At 40.0% G+C, this 16,889-nt stretch overlaps 1 protein-coding gene across 8 annotated transcripts in view; it reads left to right on the top strand.

The window, feature by feature from the left end:
- Positions 1 to 16,889, top strand: part of PHEX (phosphate regulating endopeptidase X-linked) — a 245,020-nt gene that overhangs the window by 186,134 nt on the left and 41,997 nt on the right. For all 8 annotated transcript variants that reach the window (XR_011565209.1, XR_011565208.1, XR_011565207.1 and 5 more), the window contains 4 exons: positions 3,196 to 3,263; positions 5,494 to 5,624; positions 12,910 to 12,975; positions 14,007 to 14,111. Coding sequence is in view for 1 of the 8 variants with exons in the window: in XM_070783865.1 (XP_070639966.1) it covers positions 3,196 to 3,263; positions 5,494 to 5,624; positions 12,910 to 12,975; positions 14,007 to 14,111 (370 nt within the window). In the remaining 7 variants the exon portion in view is untranslated. The remainder of the gene's footprint in view (positions 1 to 3,195; positions 3,264 to 5,493; positions 5,625 to 12,909; positions 12,976 to 14,006; positions 14,112 to 16,889) is intronic.

Below are 16,889 nucleotides of genomic sequence, written 5' to 3'. Positions count from 1 at the left end.
GCTTAGCCCCCTCATGAGTGTTGTGTCTAACTGTGGTGATATCAACAAGCTGAATTGTTTCCAGAGAAAAAAATCAGGATTTTAAATGGCCTAGGACAGCATATTCCAAAGTGTGTGTCCCATGAAGTAGTAATGGAGGTGAATCGTCCTTCCCTTCCCTTTCTTTTGGAGAATCACAGTACTTAGCAGCATAGAAATTCCCAAGAAGTTCTGCAAGAAAATTCTATCTAAAGGTGTTTAATTCAGAGTTCCTAACCTCCCTTTTTCCTGTGTTTTGGAAATTGCTGGCCTCAAATTCATGACTGAAGAGAAAGAGTTAAAAGAACTTGAGAAGAGAGTACTTGAGGGATAACCTCGTAAGCGTCTTCACGTTTTTGAAAGAAAGTGTGGCAAGATCATTTAGTAAATTTGGGGAGGTCAGAGGGTATTCAGCTAGAACACCTTGTACCACTCCACCAGACCGATAGATAGGAGAGAGATTCCAGGTCAGCATTAGGGAGCGCTGTTTTATCTAGAACTACTCAAAGAGGGAATGGGCCGCCTCAGAAGGGGGTGAGCTCCTGGTTATCGGACACACCTAAGAAGAGAATTCTTAGGATCATTTTAATGGGTTTTTTGTAAAGGGGACCTATGCCTCTGCTAAGGAATTGAACTAAATGACCTTAAAGCTGCTTGTAACTCTGAGATTTTTATGAATTTCCACACCAGACCTAGAGTAGCCTTTGCTTGATGACAGAGTGAGATCACAGTTGCTTTGTTGTTGACAGCAAATCCTGTGCATATGTGCAACCCATTGGGTGGTAAGAACAAAAGAGAAACTGAGTGGGTGGAAAAATTGTCATCTTTTTCATTTTATTTTTGGAAGGCTAGATTTTCTCTGCAGGAGTCTTCTTGTTTCTGGCCAGCCAGTCACATTTTAAAAGGCATACGAATTTATTAATTTATTTTTATGACATGCTAATTTAAATAATGTCCATTGATAAAATGAAAGATGCAAATTTAGTGTTATGAAACATTATCATTGTCAGGCTTAGTCATCTAAAATTACTTTTACTTTTTGTCTCTTGTCCAAAGGATTGTGATTATGTAACTGAGAATTGAAACTTACAATGATTCAATCATTTTCTGAATTCTCTATTACCCTTTGTGAATAGGAAGCTCTTTGGAGCAGTCCCTCTTAGTCAGTTCAGTTCAGTCAGTTCAGTCGCTCAGTCGTGTCCGACTCTTTGCGACCCCATGAATCGCAGCACGCCAGGTCTCCCTCTTAAGGGACATTTATTGCAGAGCAGTTGCTATAAGCCCCCGTGGTTCATCCCTTAAATTCATCCAGTCAACAGCATTGACTGAGGCTTGTAGAGGACTGAGTACTATTCTTGGAGCTAAGAGTCCTAGAAAAGCGAAATGTTACAGGCTGCATAGTGAGAGCTACTGCTGCAAAAATTAGCTCTATGTAGAATTACAAGTTTGTCCCACCCTGCTCTCATAGCTCTATGATTGAAATGCATCGTTTTACTCTCACTTCTTTAATGAAGGTTTGCAATGATGGAAAAACAGTAGGAAAGCATTTTTTTCAAATGCAAATTACCTTGCAGGAAAGAAATAACAAAGGAAGGAATTGCCACCAAGGGGAAAAATTAAATCTTGCAGCACTTCCTTGGGTATAGTTGTGACAAGCAATTAGCATGTTAAGGATCATTATGTCCTGTAATAACATGTTGCTTCAAATTTCTTGTTCCTTCCACTTATAGGTCCTATCTAGTGCTGGGTGATTTTGATGTTGCATGTCAGGAATCAACTGTGAAATATTTGTGTATAATTACAAATCTCAGGAAGAATCTTTATAACAAGGATTTAAAGTTGTCTATAATCCTCATGCGCACATTGAATGACTAAAATAAGTAACATATTGATCTGTCACTTGCAAGAAATGGTCAAATTAATCAGTTAGTTAAATCATTGTTACTCATTTACAGTGTCCTAAGTCCAGAGAATTTAGCAGCAATCAAGTAGATAAGGGTTTTGTCTTCAGGGAACTTTTAGTTGAAAGAGAAGATCCCAGACATATACATAGGGAAACCCCCTTACTGATTTCCTGATACATCATTTATGTGTTTTCTTTTAGTTACCTATTGCTATGTAACAAAGTGCCACCACTGTTAGCTCCTGATTCTGCAGTTGGGGCAGTACTCCAGTCAAGACAGCTTATTTCTGCTCCGTGTAGTATTGGCTCAGCAGCTCGACTGGGGCCATGGGATCTAAGATGACTTCACTCACATGTCTGGTGCCTTGGTTGGGCTGGCTCGAATGGCTGGGCTTCTCTCGTCCTTTAGATGTCTCTCAACGTTTGGCATCTCTCACTTGCTTCACTTGGCATCTCCAGCTCATTACTCCAACTTCTTTACATTGCAACTGACTTCCAAGAGGGCACACAAATGGAAGCTGTAAGGCCTCAGCCCAGAAGTCACACCTGGCCCCTTGCACTGCATTCTGGTGGCCACAGCAAGTCCCGAGGCCCATCCAGTTTCAAGCAGGAGGGAAATAGATTAACTCTTGGTGGGAGGAGGAGCATACGCATTCAGGGTGTGTGGAATTGTCAGCATTCACCTTTGTAGGTGAACAGAAATACTCTAACACCTTTTCCAAATCTGGTTCAGGCTTCATAGTCTTTGCTGTCCACCTGTGAATTTGTCTGTCACAGAAGCAGAGGAATGTGACTACCTTCCAAAGCAGGGTGATCCCTTTTAATCTCTATTCTATTCCTGTTTTATGTCTACATTTGGAAAACAATTTTCAGCAGGTTCACAGATGAAAAATAAACAGTATGTTTACTGACAGGATCTTTTCAAAATCTGCTACTGCTTTGGGTGTTTATAAATATAAACTGCAGTTAGAGTGCATATATACCCACAGAAGCCTTAGGGCTGAAAGGTCCTTTAGAAACCATCACTTTCATATCCCTGATTTCACTGGGTAGAAACTAAGGCTCATATATGCTCATAGTGACACCATTAGAAATTATAGTTTCTTTGTCTATTTCAATGACAAGGATGTGTTTACTTTTTTCTCTCATTATAATTTTGTGGATGTGGTTAGTAGAAAACGAATTGTCTTGGCTTTTCATTGAAAAAAAAATAAAGAATTATGCTCTGACATTCATGCTTATAATTTTAGCTCATTTATATATTTATGCCATAGATCTCTGAGTTATGGTGCTATAGGAGTAATTGTTGGACATGAATTTACACATGGATTCGATAATAATGGTAAGTACCGATTCACTGTATAAGCTGATGCTTTTATGGTCATGTTGATGATATGGATGTTAATTGTTGCTATTATCTTTGGAGAGTGGCATCATCTTAGATTGAAGATTAGCCAAAGCAGTATAATTGCTGATTGAGAACTTCCCCCCATGTCTTGTTGTATTAGCTTGCAATAAATAAATAATTGTTCCTGTTGGAGATGGGGTAGCATTAAAGCAGACCTTGTAATTTCAGTGAAATTAGTTTTGCATTTAGATCTGAATTGCTGTAGCTGCCACAGTAGTTATAGGAATGACTTTATAGCTTCTCTTCCTTTCTTTATTCACCATTTTGAGATGCTCTCCCCAGAGGTGTGAGCTTTGCTCTGAAGATGATTATACATGCTGCCGAGTTAGGACTCAGTCAGTTAGGATTCTTGAAACTTGGCTAACTGATTCCTTTACACTATTTCAAGATTTATGCAGTGTTGAATCTCAGTTTTCCTCTATGCTGTCATGTATTCAGAATTTCTTTTAGAAAGGCTATGTTTTCCTGATAATACATAATATAGAGTATGGTATGTATCTTGATGACATATAAGCAAAAAGAGCAGAGTATTGCACAAACGAAACAAATGACTGCCCTTTGAAAGTCATCATTTTAAATCAGAACTCCTTTCTCCTTTGGGCTTACCAGGTGGCTCAGTGTTAAAGAATCCACCTGCCAAGCAGGAGATGTGGGTTCGATCCCTGGGTTGGGAAGATCGCCTGGAGAAGGAAATGGCAACCCACTCCAATATTCTTGCCTGGAGAATTCCGTGGACAGAGAGAGCCTGGCACACAGTGATATACAGAGCAGGCTCAGGAACTGCCTAGCCCAAGGCAACCCTGTTTAGAGGGACTTCTTTCTTCCATATCTGTGAGATCTCCAACATCCTTTCCTGGATGTCTACCCCAGGGCCAGAGACCCTTTCAGTTCCTCTCCTTCTGGATAATTCTTTACTCCCAGCAGCCAGCCTTTCCTTAATCACTGGAGTTTTTTTGCTCCCCTTGCCACCCCTCCCTGCTGAAATGTAGCTGCCTGGGAGTCACCTGAATCCCCTGAGCTGCATTTGGGTTATCTGAGAGGAGATTCTTAGCTAAGAAACAAAAGCCAGTAGTGGTCTCTTGGTTCTAGGCTTTTTTTTTCCCTGGGAAACTTCAGTATAGTTGTCCCTCAGAATCTTCTGGCAGCCTTTTGGACAGAATCTAAAGATGGCATTTCATTCTGTAACCAGTACTTAGAAGAGTGCATCGCACAGTAACTATTTAATGATTGCTTGGTTAGCAGGTCAAGGACAGTGACTTGGAGCTCTCCAGGGGTGGGGGGATCGGGGTGGTAGTGGCATGCAGCCTTGCTGAAGAGCTCTGGGTCATTTTCCTCAACACCTTTGCTTTGGGGACTTTCTTCTAAGCTCAGTGAGAAGTTCTCTGTGCAATTAAATTTAAACCAATAACAACCTTGAGTATAGGAGATAGTCCAGATACACCTAGAGTTGTTGTTGTTGTGTTTTTTTTTTTTTGAGGGATACAGGGAAAATGAACAATGAACCTGTAGCAAAAAAGCATGTATAACTCATCTTTATTTCCATTGTGTTTTGGAGATTTCCATTCTTGTTTCAAGTTCTCTTTTTAGAGCAACCTTCCTTGTCAGAGCAGGACAGATGGGCCTTCCATCTACACTGATGGCTGTGGAATGATTCATAAGAGAGGTTTTATATGTCTCTTGGCTGCTGGCAACTTGGAGGAAACACAGTCCTTTTAGCGCTGAGTCAGGGGCTGTGGTCGCAGGGTGTGAGTGACTCACTGAGGCTGTTCCTATGGATCATTTGGAATTTCACAGGCAGTGGTGCTTTGACTCCTTTCATGGGCTTTCTGAAGGCAGCCATTTCATTTCGTAATTTAGAGAATATTTGAGGTCAGAGCAGGTAGAAATAATCTGAGATTGGTCAAGAATGGTACATGCCATAAGTTGATAAACCTTAAAGTATCCTTGGTTGCTTAGAAGTAAAGAACTTCCTCAGACCTTTTTCTCCTTTCTTTACTTTTTATAATTAATTAACCTGTGACACTGGAGAGAAAGCAGGAAGTGCTTCCAGGAGTGGTCCATGACTGTGTTTTCAAGGCTTGTTGAAGTGAAGGAAAGGGAAGGTGCAGAAATTTATTTGTTTCCATAAATAATGCAAATATATTTTAACTTTCCTTTTGGCCAGGTCGAAAATATGATAAAAATGGAAACCTGGATCCTTGGTGGTCTATGGATTCAGAAGAAAAGTTTAAGGAAAAAACAAAGTGCATGATTAACCAGTATAGCAACTATTATTGGAAGAAAGCTGGCTTAAATGTGAGTACAACTGCAGTGGTGGGGACATGCTGTGAGTCATTTTTCCTCATGTAGACACTAGCTTGCTTTCGAGCATTGGTACTCAAAATGTATTTCCCAGGTCAACAGTGTCAGACTCCCTGGGGAACTTGTCAGGAATACAAATTCTTTAGTCTTAATTCAGACCTACTGACTCAGAATCTTGGAGTTGGGGAGTGGGGGTGTAGGGGTAGGTGGGAGGGTGGAGCCTGGTAGTCAAGCGTTTTGTCTTCTCATAAGCCTTCTGGTGATTCTGATAGAAGCTACAGTTTGAGAATTATAGGCCTAAGCATTAGTCTATTCTCCTAGATTCAGATTAGTATAGAAAACTGTGTAGCAAAGATAAACAATAAATATCTCAAAAATATGAATTGTGTATCATTAGAAAGATTTCTTTCCAAACTACTGCTTAGCTTTAATTCATTGAAAAAAAAAATCACCAGTTTAAAGAGGGCATGGCAACCCACTCCAGTATTCTTGCCTGGAGAATCCCCATGGACAGAGGAGCCTGGTGGGCTACAGTCCAAGGGGTCTCAAAGAATTGGACACGACTGAGCACACATGCCACAGTTTTGTTTTAATTTTTAAATTTGTCTATTTTTTATTGAACGATAACTACCTTACAGAATTTTGCTGTTTTCTGTGAAACCTCAGCATGAATCAGTCATAGCTATACGTATATCCCGTCCCTTTTGAAACTCCCTCCCATCTCCCTCTCCATCCCACCTCTCTAGGTTGATACAGAGCCCCTCTTTGAGTTTCCTGAGCCATACAGCAAACTCTCATTGACATGCCACAATTTGAATTAATAACTCTGAATTGGTTAAGAGCTCTTAGATAAAGAAGTTGGAGCAAAAAAAAAAAAAAAAACTTTTAAAATGTTGATTTTCTCTTATATATACTTATATGCATTCTTATAAAGACAATGTGATTTTATACATGCTTTTTCTGTGTGAAATATTGTTCCTTTCCTTTTCTGTCTTCACCTCTACCGCCTTCCCCTTTCCCTCTCATCGCTTTTATCTTCCCCACCTATAATCCATCTCAATAACCTTGATACACTTTTTCCCCATGCTCACGTGGAGATGCACACACACACACACACATGTGTGTACACCACGCACCTGCCTTTACTTCATTGTTTTTAGTGGCTGCCTAAAAGTCCATGGTGTGAATGGACTCTTAACACAGCGGCATCCAACCTTTTGGGAATGAGGGACTAGTGTCAAGGTAGAGAGTTTTTCCTTGGATGGGGTGGGGGACATGGTTTTGGGGTGATTCATGTGCGTTACATTTATTGTGTACTTTGTTTCTATTATTATTACATCAGCTTCACCTCAGATCATCAGGCATTAGATCCCAGAGGTTGGGGACCCCTAGTCTAACACAGCTGACTGATGTCCTGTTGAAGGGTTACACTGTGTCTCCAGTTATTTCTCCATAATAAATACTGTGGCAGTAAATACTCTTATTATGTGTATATTCTTTTTTTTTTTTTTGCCCTATAGGATAGTTTCCTACTGTTCCTAAGAAGCTATAATATTTCACATTTCTACCAGTGATATGTGGAGAAACATTTATGTATTATTTTCTTGTCAATTTATGAGAACTTTAAAAAATATTATAGATGTTAAAGTTTTATGTCATTCATATTATAGTATTTCCCCCTCAATATATTTCTCATCTATTGTACTTTGTATATGGTATTTTTTGACAAACAAAATTTAAATATTTCCATAGAGTCAAAAGATGCCTCTTTTTTATGCATTTCCATTCTATATCATATATGAAGTCTCCTAGCTTTACTGGGATGGAGAAGGCAATGGCACCCCACTCCAGTACTCTTGCCTGGAAAATCCCATGGATGGAGGAGCCTGGTAGGCTGGAGTCCATGGGGTCGCTGAGGGTCGGACATGACTGAGCAACTTCACTTTCACTTTTCACTTTCATGCATTGGAGAAGGAAATGGAAACCCACTCCAGTGTTCTTGCCTGGAGAATCCCAGGGACGGGGGAGCCTGGTGGGCTGCCGTCTCTGGGGTCGCACAGAGTCGGACATGACTGAAGCGACTTAGCAGTAGCAGCAGCAGCTTTACTGGGAAGGATTTTTTTTTTTATTGTTTTGTCATTTTGCATTTAAATATTCATGCATGTGCAACTTATTTTGCTATGGAGTTTAATATGAAAGTTCACTTTTATCTTCTTCCAAAAGGATAAATTGATCCAGTATCACTGACTAAAATATGTGTTTTTTTTTTCTTACTGAATTGAATATTCGTGAAATACTAGAATCTCATATATACTGAGATAAATTTCTGATTTATATATTCTAGTCCACTGATCTACTTGTTGATTTCTGTACCAGTGCATTTTTACTGTGGCTGTATGGATTTTTCTGGTATCTGCCAATACAAGCTCTCCCTCACTGTTCTTTTATATGGTTGGCCATTCTCAGGCAAATATACCTCTGTATAAATTCCAGGATCCTTTTACCCACTCTTTACCCACTCCCCAAGAAAATCCCATTATGATTCTAAGTTGTGTGCATGCGTGCTAAGTTGCTTCAGTTGTGTGTCCAACTCTTTGAGACCGCATGGACTGTAGCCCGCCAGTCTCCTCTGTCTGTGGGATTCTCCAGACAAAAATACTGGAGTGGGTTGCCATGCCCTCCTCCCAGGGGATCTTCCTGACCCAAGGATCAAACCCATGTTTCTTGTGTCTCCTCCATTGGCATATGTCTTCTTTACCACTAGCACCACGTGGGAAGCCCAAGATTCTAAGTTAAATCACATTAAATGTATGTAATTGGCATTTCTGTCATAGTCCTGTTGTTCAAGTATGTGGTATATCTTTCCATCTATTTGGTTTTTGTTCCAGGCTTTCAAATGCAATTTTACAGTTTTCTCTGTATAGTTTATCTCCTATACATTGTTTATTACTTCTTTTTCCTTTTCTTATTTTGCTGGTTTGATCAGGTTAGCTTTCATTCCCTTCCCCTACTATTAGTTTTTTTTTTTTCTTGTAGTTTTCCAGTTGCATTTTCTGTCCCTGCTTTCATAATTATAAGTCACAGATTTCTCTCACTGTATTTGACAATGAGACCAGTAATGAAGAATTGTTGGTAGGTTATGGGTCTGCATGAAGATCTTCCTCTAAAACGCTGTGAAAACTGTGTGCTCCTAATTTGTCTAGTCAAGGGCACAGCACCTAAGAAAAGCAGGAGACCCCGCAAAACCAGGGTAGATGGATGTGTCTACACAGGGTTTCTCTAGAGTCTCTTGGTCCATCAGTCAAGCATGTCCTCTACCCAGTAACTTCCTGGGGCTGGGACAGCACCTGAAACCTCACTATGCCTCAAGTCTAGTCTGCTGAGCTATATTTCATCAGTCCAGAAGAATTCAGGTAAAAAATCCATGCACTTTTAAAGGGAATGTTTATAAACGCTGAGTTGGTTCTGCTGGTTCTTGATCTATGTACAGCACAAGGGAGACCACTCCTTATCTGGGACATGAGAGCAGAGTCTGTATCCTTGAGTCTATATCTCTAGCTGCTTCATCAGTGCCCTGGAAAGCCATTTCTCTGCCCATGTATTTTTAAAATGTCTACAACAATGTCATGGGAAGACCTAAAACAGATACTTTTGTGTTTCTGTTTTCAATTCAGGGGTTATCACATTGTGAAAATCCATCTAGAAAACTAGCAAAGTATTCTCGAAATTAAAAAAAAAAAAAGCACAGGGGAAGGATTCTAGAGTCAGACACAGGTCCATATTTTGGTTCAACCAATCGCAGATTGTAAGTTTTTTTTAACTTAGGCAAGTTATTTAACATTCCAGTGTCTCAGAGACTTCATCTGTGAAACGGGTAGCTATTTTTTAACTCTTTATTCGCTTGTCATAAGAATTAAATAACTGAGATAATGTAAAGCACTGGCACAATGCCTGCTGTGCAATAAGCACTCAATGAGTCATGCTTAATATTCCTAATGCTTTGTGACATACTCGTAGGTACACCATCCCAGGGGAGAACAAACAATAGTGGCTAAAAAAAAAAAAAAAAAAAACAAACAGTAGAAGAGCAATTTTCTTGGAGGAAGGGAATGCATATTTCCTGGTGATTATTATATACAGGCATGGGGATTAGACTTTACACTTGGAATGAATTTCATCCTCATAATGGTTTGAGAGGTGTTCATATTACTAGGCTATTTTACATATGAGGAAACTGAGGCTCAAAGAGATTAAAACCCATGGTAGAATCTACATTAGAGCTTACACTGGTATGACTCCAAAACCCCTACTCTTCTTCCCATATCATTGTCTTACTTTACGTTATTTGAAACCTGCGTGATGTGTTGGGCAGGGACTGTTCTACAACATCCATTTTGGCCAAAGTGTCAGATACCAAAACTGAATTCTGACAAATGTGTACCTTTGCAACAAGGACGCTAGAAAGGGCATGCCTGTCTCAGCATAAATCCATTCAACCATCAGAAAACGGCTTCGGTCTCATTCCCTGAGGAGAAGGGATGGCTTCCTTTGTGGATATAAAGGACCATGCTGTATTTTTCTAGCTTCATCTGTGGAGGCCAGTCCTCTGTGCCTGAGTTATTCTTTGCTGTGGACTGGGGGGAGCTCCAGTGGAGCATCTGAGAAACAGGCTCTTAGCAGCCGATGAGTCCTGAGAGGCAAACTTGAGGTCATATGTTCTACTGAGGTGGTCAAGAGTGGGAGGAGCCTGAGGGGTAAAACTACTCCTCAGACCTCTAAAAGAAAAGCTTAGAGGAACAAGGAAGGAGATTCAATTTGAGCATGAGTGGTTAGAAACAGAAGCAGTAGAATCAAAAGGAGTTAAGACTTGAGAAGGTTACATATTATGGAGCAAAGGCTCTGGGCAGAGATTACTTGAGTTCGAATCCCTGTGAAATGTGAGTTCACTGCATCCCTCTTAGGTCAGGTCCATTAGAACAGAGCCTGAGAAGGGGTTTCTTAGATAAAGGAGTCAGCCACAGAAATAGTTTCAGGAGAAACCTGTAAAATGATGAGGAAAACATGCTGGTTTCAGAAGTTTAGCCTCAGTCTCATCCCTTAGAGGATTCTGGAGCATGAGTTGCATCACAGAAATTGTTCAGCCTGGGATGAGGGGCTGGAATGTTCTCACTGCACACTGAGAAGTAACTGGTATCATCTCCCAGCAAGCTTGAGGGGAGTGGATTCCCCTAAGCTAAGCTTAATCTTCCTCAGCCTGTAGCAGTTGCTGGAATGGGTTCCTGGTGGGACAGGGGATCTGGTGCAGCACCGGGTAACACCTTTGACACACACTCTCAGCCTTAGATTCCTCATTTGTTAAGCAAACGGTGGTGATAACAGCGCTTGCCTCATAGGACTGTAGTAAAAGAAAGACGCTGGGTAAAGCAGGAGTGCTAACTTTTGGGGACGCAAGCTAGGAGGATCTTGGGTGATTACAGAGATGAGTGTTTTCTGAAGATTTGTTTTTATTCATGGGTATTTCCTGATACCCAGGTGACTGGGCTATCTTAAAAATAAGGAGTTGGTAGAGTTGGTAGGATCTGTAGCTTGAAAATTTGGAACTATGTGTATTAGTCTGTTGCTGCTATAACAAATCACCACAAACTTAGTGACTTGAAGCAGCACCAATGTATTATTTTGCAGTTCTGTATTTCTGACTCAGGTCTCAGTGGGCTCAAGTCAAGGTGTCTGCAGGGCTGCTTTCCTTTCTAGCTGCTTTAGGAGAGAATCTTTTGCCTTGCCTTTTCTAGCTTTTAGAGGCTGCCCACATTCTTTGGCTCCTGCTCCCTTTCTTCTTCAAAGCCAGCAATGACTGGTCAGGTCTTGTCACATGGCATCACCCTGACACACTCCCTCTCCTAACTTCCTTTTCCTCCATTTATATAGACCCTTGTAATTAAGTACACTGGACTCTTTGGGCTTCCCTGGTGGCTCAGAGGTTAAAGTGTCTGCCTGCAATGCAGGAGACCTGGGTTCGATCCCTGGGTTGGAAAGAGCCCCTGGAGAAGGAAATGGCAACGCACTCCAGTATTCTTGCCTGGAGAATCCCACGGACGGAGGAGCCTGGTGGGCTACAGTCCATGGGGTCACAAAGAGTCGGACACGACTGAACAACTTCACTTTCTTCTGGATAATGTAGGCTAATGTGTCCATCTCAAGATCCTTAGTGTAATCATGTTTTAAATGTGCCTTTTGCTGCGGAAAGTCATCTTTTCACAGGTTCTAGGGATTAGAACATAGACCTCTTTATTATTATAGGGCATTATTTTGTCTCTGATATGGGGCTTGGCAAACTCTTTCTGTCAAGGGCCGGACAGTAAATAACTTTGGTTTTGTGAGTTGCAAGGTCTGTTGCAACTACTCAACTCTGCCACTGTAGGAAGCAGACAACCACAGACAACATGCACTTGAATGAATGTGCCTGTGTTCCCATAGAAGTTGAGCTACAGACACTGAAATTTGAACTTTGTATAATTTTCACATGCCACGAGACATTATCCTTCTTTCTATTTTCTTCCAAACCATTGAAAAATGTAAAACCCAGGCTTGCCCTGCAGCCTGTGCAAAAACAAGCAGGAGGCTGGAGTTTGGCTTGTGGCTGTCTTGGTTTAGAATACTTTTTGTCCTCGCCTATTTAAGGGTTGAAGAAATAATCTTCAAGTGTTTGGAAGAATTTCTTCACTGTGCTTGGCTGGTTGTCATACATATTGCAAACCTTGACCTTGTGGTCTGCACTTCTTCTATTGGATTTTTGTTCCCCAGGAGAACTATCTTCTTAATTTTTCATGAAAGTTGCTGAAGGTAAAATGGTAGTGGTTGGTCTTAAAACCTTATTCCTGTATGGATGGTAGATTTTTGGAAACAGAAGCTCACTAAAAAGAATACTCAAATTATGTTAGTTAATCAGAGAAAATAATCTGTATGTTGACATTTCTATTTTGTCCCCATTAAACCAGAGTCACTCAGAATATGTTAACATTTTGTTGGAGCTGGCTAAATTGGTGAGAATAGAGAGATGGGTGAGAAAGAAATGAGTAGTATAATAAAATAGAAATTATATTCAGGAGCACTTTGCTGGGGTTCGTTTGCCATCTCACAATATGTTATGACTACCTCTGATGTATTGAATGCAATTTTCTCCTTAAAATACAGCAGTGTTTTCTTGCTATCATATTTATGCCTCTTGCTGAATGATGGTTGGCTGTGAAACACTCTTATTTTTTCTTTTTCTTTCTGTTAGGTGAAGGGGAAGAGGACACTGGGAGAAAATATTGCTGATAATGGAGGGCTGCGACAAGCTTTTAGGGTATGCACTGCGATGTTTGCTGTGATTTTACAAATTAAGCTATAAAATACCATTTGGGTGCACCTCAGTTTACACTACAGACATTTTCTTGAGGAGTTAGATTTCTATAAATTCTGTGAATTTCTGTAAATTGAATTATATTTCCCCTTTGACTGTTATATTCTGTTAAATGAGTAGAGCTGAATTTCTTTCCTTTTTCTTTTTGGAGAATAAAGTCACCCTAACAGTAATATTTGTTATTAAGATTCATGTAGTTAAAAGATACTTTTCAGAGGATACTTTTAGTGTAGTCTTAAAACATGCTACAGAAATCTTGGGGCTAGGTTTGTAGGTGTTTTCTTTGAGTATACTCTATGCAACCCTCCTTACAATTTTCTCTTAAAATACTAAGCTTCTAAATTACAGTCAGAGGCTAGTGTTTCACATGTAGTGGGCCAGGTAGGAGTCCATCATAATGTTTTCATTATCCCCTGCTCCACGGTTAAGCAAAACACATAAGGATGATGTAGAAAGATATACATAAAGCTATATGTATTCAGTGTCAAGAGCAAGCTGTTATTCTGAGGTTATATTCTTCCTCTAATTCTAGTTAAAATATACTTCAGTTTATAAAATGATGGTGATCGAAGATTATAGTTTTCTCTCTTACCTGGCAAAATAAATAAATTTGCTGATAGATTGGTCCCAATATTTATTTCCATAGGGCTTGCCATTTTGTTAGATTTATTTGTTCCCTGGTAGGAATAGAAAAAATAGCTTTTTGGGGGGGAAGAAAGGATGTTACTTAACATGTGCCTACTTTGGCCCAGCTGCTTTGGTATCTGTTGAGTGAAAGGTCTTTTTGCAGATGAACCTGTCTCACTGTTAAGCAACACACCATTGACTTGCATTTCCAGATGTTTGTTTTCTTAAAGGAAAGCTTGACAGGATACATTTTGCACATGGGGGAGGATATAGTTAATATCTATATTGGAGGAGAAAAGAGAAAAGCCATTATTGCAGAGGGTCATCTCCTCTACTTCTCGCCCCAGGCTTACAGGAAATGGATAAATGACAAGAGGCAGGGAGTTGAGGAGCCTCTCCTACCAGGCATTGAATTCACCAACAACCAGCTTTTCTTCATGAGTTATGCTCACGTGAGTAAGACTGAGGAAGGGGCCTCAGAGAGAAAATGTGGGACTTTGACTTGCTTCCTGGGTCAAAGGTCTGGAACAAAAGTTTAATGACATAACTTTTGATTTTAGCTGAAATTGTATCTTGCTGCTTATTGTCTGGATAAATTTCATGTGTTTCATGTTCTATGGGATATAATTAATTAACTGATTGAATCGAGGCTTATTGGTATTTTTTATCAAGTGAGTTACCAGCCCTGAGGTGACTCACTTGATATTTCTTTAGTATATCCTGACTTCTTAATGTATTTGATACTATTTGTAACCATTTCTAGTGACTCATTCTCTAGAGTCTTTCTTGGCTCTGTTGTTTCCTGCATTTCTCCTCCTTCACCTCATTTGCTGACTTGATCCCGCCACTGTCAACCTGGGGGTCCCTCAAGTCTATGTTCCCAACTGCCAAATGAACACGTGAAGAGTACTAGAGCTGCAAACAGCAGCAGCAAAGGTGAGAGGCATATCACCCTTTTGCGAGTTTAATGGGCTCTCTGAGCAGAAACTGAAAGAAGATGTGCCCTAAATAAGGCACAATTCCGAGTTCAAGTATCTGGCCAATGATGCAAGTGCCAGTTGTTCTTTGTTATTGCCCTAGTTTATGTCACAAATATGTAGGCCTCATTTTCAAACAAGTCTGGGTTGGGTTGATGAAGTCCTGATGCATGGCCTCACAGTGGGCAAATCTGTATCTGTATTGCTCAAAACTAGACAGAGGTTTTCATCAATACAATCTTTTGTTCCTAAGTTTTTTCATTCACTCCTCAGTAAGCTCATTAATTTCCATGTCTTCTTCACTTGACTCCGGTTAAAGGATTCTCATCTGTCTGGGGTCTGTTATCTCTTAAAGCTGACATGGCAGCACTAAATAAATGATCATTTATCAACCTGACATCAGCAAAAGTGTAATCAACAACAAAGTGACTCTCCTTTCTAGTTTTCCTACTTTTATCAACATACCCTCAACCATCAGCCTTTGGGTCTTTCTGGTTAGAAAATCTGGACTCTTAGGTCTTATTTGATCGATTTATCTTCATTTATATGACATGTGTCTCAAAAGCTGATGTTTCATCCCATTAACTGTTCTTCAGATTCAGCCTCTCTTTCTCCCCATTACCCTGTCTTGTCATCTGTAGACTAAGCCTCCATCTCTTCTGCTTTGAATTATCCCAACAGCCTTATGGCATGTTTTCCTGATTTGGCTTCTTTCCACCATTGCCTGTCTTACATGCCACTGAAATACCATTTTTATTTCATAGCTGACCTGCTGAAAGAACTGCAGTGGCTCCCAGGTGCCTGCCACATGGAGACCAAATGCCTCTCAAAGTTCTCCTCAGTCTTATACAACTCTACCCAACCAGCTCTAAATCCCCGTAGCTCTACCAGACTCACCCTTAGCTGGGCAGGTGTCCTCACTTCCACTCCACAATGTCATGCTCATCATTGTCTCTGGTTTTGCTTTAGATTTGCCTTCTGCAAAGTGACCCTCTTTGTACTTCTCCCCCTCAGATTATTCAATTCCATCTTTACCATTTAGGATCCATGTCAAGTTTTACCTCTTCCACATCTTCCACAAACTTCCCTATGGATTCCAGGTCTCATTAAAAAAAAAATCTCCAACTCCTTTGCACTTACCTTCTTTACTGTGCAGTTACCTTGTTATCAAAATGTTGAAGATTTTTATCTTCATAGCTTGTGTATCTTCATACACTTATTATTTATCTCCATAGCATCCAACAAAGAAGCTGGGTATATTGAAGACACTTGACGTTTTTAGACGAATTGCTTGAAAAGGATGAGATTAACACAGTTCAATTAAAGAGACTTTCTTTTGGGTCAGTACTGGGTCAGATATCCAAAATAAGCATGCAAATATAGATAGAACTTTCTGGAGCAGGGATTGGCCAACTAGGACCCATGGGCCATATGTTGCCTGCTGTCTATTTTGTATTGGAAAACAGCCATGGTCTTTACATACTGTCTATGGCTGTTTTTGTGCTACAGTGCCAGAGTTGAGTACTTAGAATAGAGACTTACAGTCTGCAAAGCCTAAAATATTTATTATCTGTCTCTTTACAGAAAATGTTTGCTGTCCCATGCTCTAGAGGACAAAGTACAAGGTCCGTCAGTTCTTATTTAGGTTCTTACTTACTTACTTAAGGTCCATCTTAGTAGATGAAGTAAACTAACTGATATTAACATTACAGTCAGTTTTGAAATGTCTCCAAATAAAATTCCAAACTATATATGACTTACTTTAAAGAGATTAAGAAGAAAAATGGCAAGTGATTTTATATTACTAATGAGAAATTTCTCTTGGAGCTTTTCCCTACTGGCAGAATGAGATTTTCAACCTTTTGTAAACTGAAATAAGTCTGCTCATAAGGAGGAAAATTATTTTGTCTCCTGAGAAGGTACTAGGAAAACAGTAAGAACAAAAATGTGTTTTTAGAAATCTCTTAAATGATATATGAAGCAAAGACAGTACTATATAATAATGCAAGAGGAAATAACATTAGAAAAAGTGAGGTGGAATTGATTGTGAGAAACAACTTCACCTTAGCTAGCTTCTGAGGAAGTTAAGTACTCCCATTACAGAAACATCTTTAGAGTCAAATTCAGAACCACTGTGATGGATGGTTTCTCTTCTCCAAAAGCAGTAGCATCCTATCACCTTTGCTGCTGCCTCTGTCCCCGTAGTTTCTGTCCATTTTTCCTTAGATGTTCTTATCCTCCTTCTTTCTTCTC

Source organism: Bos indicus, chromosome X (genome assembly GCF_029378745.1).
Source record: "Bos indicus isolate NIAB-ARS_2022 breed Sahiwal x Tharparkar chromosome X, NIAB-ARS_B.indTharparkar_mat_pri_1.0, whole genome shotgun sequence".
Classification (NCBI taxonomy): domain Eukaryota; kingdom Metazoa; phylum Chordata; class Mammalia; order Artiodactyla; family Bovidae; genus Bos; species Bos indicus.
This window is presented reverse-complemented; position numbering and strand designations above follow the sequence as displayed.